Here is a 7,989-nt window from a genome sequence, read left to right on the forward strand (position 1 = left end):
ACACACTAGCTTTTTGGTTCCTGTTTAGTTACTGTTCATGAATCCTGAACATCCATGTGGGCTCGTGCGTGTGTGAGCGTCGATTTGGTTCCTGTTTAGTTACTGTTCACGAATCCTGAGCATCCACGTGGGCTCGTGCGTGTGTGAGCATCGATTTGGGCTCTCCCGATTAATTACGGCCTTGCGCCGGTTACCTCTCGCTCTCTCCGCCAAAAAAGAAAAAAGAAAAGAAATCACACGGCACTGCGCCTCGCCATCTCCGTCCGTATTGCGTCCTCCTCTCCCCCAGCTGAGGCGCTTCCTCTCCCTCGGCGGCGCTGGCCAGCCTTGCCTACGCCGCCACCGTCCGCACTTCTTCCTCCTCCTCCTCCTCCTCCTCTCCCCCAGCTGCAGCGCTTTCTCACGCTCGGCGGCGGCTACAGGCCTTGCCTACGGTTCCCCGCGGAACCAGGACGGAGAGGCAGTGACGGCGACGGCGCTTGGGTCGTCGGCAACCATGGGGCACAGGCGACGGTAAGAACCCACCCTCATCGTCATCTCCTCCAGCAAGCATGGGCTCCCCAACTCTACCTCGCCGTCTTCCTAGCACTAAGGTTCACGCCCCCTCCTTCTTCCCTGTCCGATCTTGATCTTCTTGGACAGAAACTATGTTTGGTTAGGTCTTGGCTACTTGCCTCCATGTGATTTCCAATTTTCCATGTCCGACAGATGCACGAGTTCTCGAGGTGCAACATCCCCTTCTCTCCTAGGTGCCAGATCCCTTCCTCGCTCATTTGCTCTCCCTCCCTCCCTCCCTCCCTCACTCACTCACTCACTCACTCAAATTTCCCCACACTGATTAGTTATTCTACTAGGGTTCGAGCAGCTCATGGTGCGAGAGGATGCACATATAGCCAATTGCACTCTATGCAGTTAAGTTCAGATGCCAGCCTGATATGGTCAGGCAAGGAACCACTGCCAATATGCAAATATGGTACATGATGCCATTTTTTTATTTGATGCCCTCTCTCCCAGGCAGGCAGGTCCGCAGGTGGAGCATCGGTGGTAGCGTCCAAACCAATTCAGAGCCTGTTCGCTCGTCCGTTTCAGCTGGGGCTTATCAGCCATGATATAGTGTTTTCCTCTCACAACAAACCAGCACCAGCCGAGCTTATCAGCCCAGAAACCAACCAGCGAACAGGCTAGGAAACACTGATCAATGATGGTTAGGTTGCTCCATACCAATTTGACTTCGATTATCTCATTCAGTAATGAGAATGAGACATTAGTAGTGTTTTTAGAATTTAAGATACTCCTACCATTTTTTTTGCATTAAAGTTTTTTTATGGTTGGATGCCAATGGTTCATAGAATCACCAGTAATTTTGTTTTCGCTGTTACATTACACGAAATTGATCTACGATTTTGATTCATTCTGTACTGTACTACTCTTTTATCTATTTATAATATATATATTTAAGCAGCAGGGAGAGACTCCTACTGATCCCTCAAAAAAAACATTACATGAGTCACTGCCCAGATCAGCTTATCTGCCTCTCTGTGTTCTGACTATGATGAGTGTATGATTCTGATTGTTTTTTAGTGTAAATAATTTTGTGCAAAATTGATTTACATGTACTCTGTCAAACATCTATAGGTAACTATTTCGCTCTACGATTTCTCTGAATTTTGTGTGGAGTAATTATTTGGCTCTACTATGACTTCTTTGGGACTTAAAGGCTTTGTTGTTGTTGTTGTTGTTGTAATTATTTGGCTCTACTATGACTTCTCTTTATTTGATTCTGTCATCCTGTGAAACATCTGAATGAGCCCATTTTGTACATTGCTAGAGTGCAGTCAGCACTGCAAATTTACACTTCTCCATCTCTTTTTCCTGTCAGATTGTTTCATGTTCTCTGTTTTACCCTCTGTATGTATGGTTCTCATTGTGTTTTAGCATAAACAATATAGTACACAATTGATCTACAAGTAATTATTTGGCTCCAGGATTCCTCTATTACATTCACCTTATTTGGTTCCGTGAGACATCTATGAGTGCATTGTGTGAATTGCAATCAGCATTGAAACTTTTCTTTGGTTATCTATTTGTTGAGCAGAAAACTAAAACTGCTCTTTTGCAGAGGTGGACCTCCGTTTTTTCTCATACCTCTGAGTCCTGTTTTTCGATGTTCAGCATTAGGATATATGCCATCAGCATGGGCCATAGTTCATGTTTCTGATTACCCATCAAGATTTGACATGCTGTGGACATGGTTGTAATCCTACGTACACAAAGGTAAAATTGTTCCTTCTGTGTGGTGCATCTCATAAGTTATGCCCATTTTCAAGTGTTGTTTTACTTAGCTTATTTGAACTAAACGGGTACCACATCGATATAGACCTCCATTATTTCGATCAAATTGGTGAGTCAAAAGTTCATTGTGGAAGACCATGTGCATTTAAGCTTGAGGGGATAGATTCTTTGTTCATTTTGTACCAATATCTGTTGTGTGTTAATTATTTCCTTCTTTCTGTATGACTTAAGTTAGCTAGCCTAGCCACTTAGCCTACAATCAACAGATAAAATTTTGAAAGATTTTTCTCCCTGTGTCACGTAGGGACAGTGAAGCAAAATAGCTAGCACATATAACCTTGGCACTACAACTGCATAATGGTCTGTGGACATGGATCATATCTTAGATGTTATGTAGGCTACACATGAACTGGTTATAATTATCGCGCCAAGGTAAGTATCATTTGTGTTATCATAGACAGACAACCTTTGCACCTATGCCCTCAACTGAAAATGAATGATTGGCACTTAAACACAAAAATGGCTCTCTTTTTCTATTTGTGTCTTCTGATTCTTCCAAAATAAAATGCAGCAAGACCTGAATTACATGATATGAATTCAGAAATACAATGCATATCTCTATTTATATCTTATTTCATTTGATAATGATCTGTGCTAAACTACAGGATGGAAATACCACTATCTAATATCATTTTTTTCTTGCGTAGGATTACAGGTTCATATACATGGCGATAGGTACGACAAGAATAGCTAAAATCATGATGTATAGTCAACAAAGATGATATTTCTTTTCTCTCAAAAAGGCACAAAGTCTTCCAGAATTGAAATGAATTGTGGATATATGTTAGAGGTAGGTGCAACTTCAATAGATGGTTTATGCAGCAACAACAGTACCAAACTAGGCTAAGATGAAGCCCTACAACGTACACTCTTTATCAATCACGTCAAGGCATTGAGTCCCATACTGTTATTAAGGTGTCAGTTGTGAAGGAGTAAGTTCTTCTGGTGATCAAAATTTTTACGTGCCTACAAAGTGATATATATCCTGTAATGCTAGGATTTTGATGTTTTCAGGATTTTGTATGTGACTGTCATGTTGTATCATACTTCATATACATGTTTGATACATATATGTTTGTCTATTCATACGAAATCAACTGTTAGACTTTCGGATCATTGATTATAGGATTTGAGGGTTCCTATATCTAATTCTCTTAGGTGCCGCACTGGACCTGACCATGTGCGATGGTCTAAGTTTTAACGGGCTAGCCCACTCTGACCTATATGCGTTTCATCAGCCTCAAAACATGAATATAATTAATCAGGCCAGCAGTACAAAAGCTGCTTATGTGTGCCTCCCACACAGGCAGGGCCATTAGCATGACAAAGCAATGCGGGCGCGGTGAAGCGCGTCTCTCTTCTTAGTATATCCAATGCAACACAGGCACACAACACAGGAGCACCTAGATATTTGTGTGTATTGTCAAACAGAAACTACTCTTTTTTTTTTACTTATCATATTAGGTTTGTCCTAAATCAAATATTTCTAACATTGACCATTAATTTCAAAAAGTCCATGTAGTTTCACAACATCTAAACTATATATTATGAAAGTATTTCTTATAGTTAATCTAGAAACATAAATCTTACTCCCTCTGTCCTTGAATAACCGTCACTTTTGGTTTGCATGTCATAAGTTTGATTAGATTTATAGAAAATACGTGCAACATTTGTATCTCTAAATAAATTTATTATATGAAAATAGATTCAATGATCCGTATAATAATATTAATTTTGTACCATAAATATTATTATTTTTTATATATGTTTAGTCAAAGTTGTTTTTCCTGAAACGAAAACGACAGTTATTTAAGGATGGAATGAGTATATTGTTAGCCTATACGAATTTTTGGAAATTGATGATCAAAGTTAAAAAATATTTGACTTAGGTCAAACTCAGTATATATGACATAAAAAAAACCGAGAAAGTACTTCAAAATTGGCTTTGTTCGAAGAAGAGGAGACCATGCTAGGGTCAATCCTTCAAAAAACGGAGGAAGTACTTTAAAATGTGATGGACTCTATGCGAGCCTTGCTCTGCCCAGCTCTGTTGTTGCCCAGCCCTGGGTCTCGGTGACATCGAGTCCGAGGGGGCTTCAATTTGTCTCTAAAGATGTCTCGATATAAACACATGCATGCTGCCTTCTGATTTATCTCTAAAGATAGGATCCACTATAGCAGTAGGATTGAACAAATACTTGCATGCGTGGTTCCTGCAGTAAACCAAGCCAGAAAGTGACAAAGCCGTTTGGTGGGAGCGTGAAGCTAAGCGCGTATATCATTTGATAATATTTAACGCAATAAAATATGCTTCGGATATTGATCTCATCTCGCTACTATATATATATATATATATATATATATATATATATATATATATATATATATATATATATATATATATATATATATATATATATATATAGGGAGAGGCTATTCAGTAGCCGGCTACAAAATAAGTTATTCTGTAGCCACCTCCATTTACTATAATTTTATATATTAATTTACCATAATATAAATACATATTTACGATAGTTGGGTTACTATAACACATGGGGATATTTACCATAACGTTATATTAAACCACTTAGTAAGGAGTGCCACTATATAACTTATCATGTAGCTGGCTACAAAATAACTTATTCTGTAGCCACTATGAGTTACGATAATTACTATGTTAATTTACGAGATTATAGTAACTCCTTATTAAGCGGTTTATTATAACGTTATAGTAAATATCCCTATGTGTTACAATAACCCAACTATCGTAAATATGTATTGACATTATCGTAAATTAGTATATAAAATTATTGTAAATGGAGGTGGCTACAGAATAACTTATGTTGTAGTTAGCTACTTAATATACTCTCCCTATATATATATGTGTGTGTGTGGGGGTGGGGGGGGGGGGGGGGGGGGGGGGGGGGGCGCAATGCAGCACAGGCACACAGCACAGGAGCACCTCGACACACAGCAGCTATAGTACTTTGCAGCTGCGTTCAGGAGTAGCCAGCTAAAGGAGCGCCGATCGAGCCCTTGCTCTGGTGAGTCGATCCGGCCACCATGGGCTGGCGACCGCGGCTCCTCTGCTGCCTCTTCCTGTCCCTGTCCCTGGCAGGGCTCGCGCGCGCCGCCACGGTCCACCAGGAGTGGGAGATCAGCTACCAGTTCAAGATGCTTCCAGTCCCTGTCGCAGTCCCAGCTCTGTTGATGCGTCGTCCCTGGGTCTGGGTGTGATCACGTTCGAGGTGGTCTCAATATAAGCACATGCTGCCTTTTGATTTGTCTCTAAAGATATGGTCCACTAGAATTGAACAAATACTTGCATGGGTGGTTCCTGCAGTATACCGAGCCTGAAAGTGACATATTTGACTCGATAAAATATGCTTCGTGTCATGGATCTCAGGTCGCTACTACTCCGTGTATATATATGCAATGACAATGCACCACAAGAGCACCTCGACACATAGCAGCTAAAATTCTTTGCAGCTGCGTCCAGGAGTAGCCAGCTAAAGGATCGCTCCAAACCCAGCTTCAACCAACGCGGCTTGCCGACGGTGACAGGGGTAGCTGTCTAAAGCAACGCCGATCGAGCCCCTGCTCTGGTGAGTCGATCCAGCCACCATGGTCTGGCGACCGCGGCTCCTCTGCTGCCTCTTCCTGTCCCTGTCGCTGCCAGGGCTCGCGCGCGCCGCCACGGTCCACCAGGAGTGGGAGATCAGCTACCAGTTCAAGAGCCCCGACTGCGTGCGCAAGCTGGCGGTGACCATCAACAGGCAGACGCCGGGGCCGACCATCCGCGCCACGCAGGGCGACACCGTGGTGGTGAGGGTGAAGAACTCCCTGCTCACCGAGAACGTGGCCATCCACTGGCACGGCATCCGGCAGATCGGCACGCCGTGGGCGGACGGCACGGAGGCCGTGACGCAGTGCCCCATCCTCCCCGGGGACACCTTGACCTACAACTTCGTCGTCGATGACCGCCCGGGCACCTACATGTACCACGCGCACTACGGGATGCAGCGCTCGGCGGGGCTCAACGGCGTCATCGTCGTGGCCGCGGCCCCCGGCTGCGGGCCCGACGCCGAGCCCTTGAGGTACGACGGCGAGCACCACGTGCTGCTCAACGACTGGTGGCACAAGAGCACCTACGAGCAGGCCACGGGGCTCGCGTCCGTGCCGTTCGGCTGGGTCGGGGAGCCGCAGTCGCTGCTCATCAACGGCCGCGGCAGGTTCGTCAACTGCTCGACCATGGCGGTGGGGGCCTGCAACGCCACGCTCCCGGAGTCCGCCGCGCCGGTGTTCGCCGTCGTGCCCGGCAAGACCTACAGGTTCCGCATTGCCAGCATGACGTCGCTGTCGGCACTCAACTTTGAGATCGAGGTGCGCAGTTTTTTTTTTTTTCATTCCCGAACGAAAACGAGTTTTCATTCACTGATGTAATACTTGATTAATAGCTAGTACGAAACTATATTTGATATAGCAACTTAATTTAATATTTAATTTTGTAAAATATGATAAATAAAGTAAGATTTAGATTAAAATTCTTTTTTTTAGTCAGATTAATGACAGTGTGATCTACTGAATATGGTAAACCTTTTTTATTTTGTAACTTTAGACATTAATTTGAATAGCATAGACTACCATGACACATAGATAACGTAGGTGACAAAATGTGAGTAGATCAGTAGAACGTAACGTGGTAGCTAAATGTTGTAGCGTGTTTGATGAACTTGGGAAACCAAGGAGCACAAAATGAAGAGTGTGTGTAAAAGTATACTCCTACTGTATAAAAATGTAACGTTCTCATAGAAAACATGTAGTGGTTGTAAACAAAGATGTTGGAAGAAGAAATGATGACAGCGATGTTTAGTAAAAGGTATCATGCATGCGTACTAATAAGGAACACAACTTAATCCTTAGCGACCTGCGTAAATGTGCAAAGTCGTCACAATTCAACTAACTAATCAGATGAAAAATAGTTATTTGACCCTACCATTTTCAGATGATGCGCCCCGGACGCATCACATAAGCTAATCTGTAGTTTGAAAATGGAATTTGGTGCATCGACCTGCAGGATCGCAACGCTGGCCTCATCGGCTGCCCGGCACCGGCAGTACACTCCGGCAGCAGGAGCAGCCGCCACCCTCCCATGGGTTACCTGCAATACGGAGCAGCGCTCGTTGTTGTGATGCTGTTCGTCGAGTTTTTTTGCTACCCTCTACTTAGCCACCGGGCGTCCTGTCGCCGACCAGAACCCCGCGACCGCCGGGGGCACCGTCGCAAGGTCCGCTCCTGCGCCCAGCACGTCGGGCAGCCTGCCAATTGGCGGCGGCCATGCTCCTCCCCCAAGCCCAGCATCGGCGAGTTCACCGAGCAGTGGTGACGCTGCTGGCACTAGCAGCAACCCCTCCGCCGGCACCCTTTCTACACCGCCCAGTGAGGGACCGGTCGGGACCGGACCGGGGATGGAGGAACCAAACTCCCCTCCTCGGAGTCCTCCTAGCGTTGGTGCGACGGACGAGGTAATAAAGCATGCCCTCAATTTGTAACGAATGATGGTGCAAATGATGCTGAATAATGTCCTTAAACTAATTTCAGGGTCAACACTCCAGCTTTTTGCTCGGTTTCCTGGCA

General features: G+C 44.4%; 1 protein-coding gene and 1 long non-coding RNA gene across 9 annotated transcripts; both read left to right on the forward strand.

The window, feature by feature from the left end:
• Positions 1 to 218: 218 nt before the first annotated feature.
• Positions 219 to 3,457, forward strand: LOC136546092 (uncharacterized). 8 transcript variants are annotated; one of them, XR_010781253.1, is made up of 4 exons: positions 219 to 593; positions 709 to 749; positions 855 to 2,274; positions 3,000 to 3,457. It is a non-coding gene; the product is annotated as an uncharacterized lncRNA (long non-coding RNA). The 8 variants fall into 8 exon arrangements; XR_010781255.1 differs by having other exon boundaries at positions 866 to 2,274; XR_010781256.1 differs by having other exon boundaries at positions 219 to 1,204; positions 2,120 to 2,274.
• Positions 3,458 to 5,976: 2,519 nt separating this feature from the next.
• Positions 5,977 to 7,738, forward strand: LOC136544025 (L-ascorbate oxidase-like). The gene is made up of 2 exons (XM_066536312.1): positions 5,977 to 6,735; positions 7,430 to 7,738. Exons 1-2 carry the CDS (start codon positions 5,977 to 5,979, stop codon positions 7,736 to 7,738), a joined length of 1,068 nt encoding a protein of 355 aa, XP_066392409.1.
• Positions 7,739 to 7,989: the final 251 nt, after the last annotated feature.

Source organism: Miscanthus floridulus, chromosome 3, assembly GCF_019320115.1.
Source record: "Miscanthus floridulus cultivar M001 chromosome 3, ASM1932011v1, whole genome shotgun sequence".
Lineage (NCBI taxonomy): Eukaryota > Viridiplantae > Streptophyta > Magnoliopsida > Poales > Poaceae > Miscanthus > Miscanthus floridulus.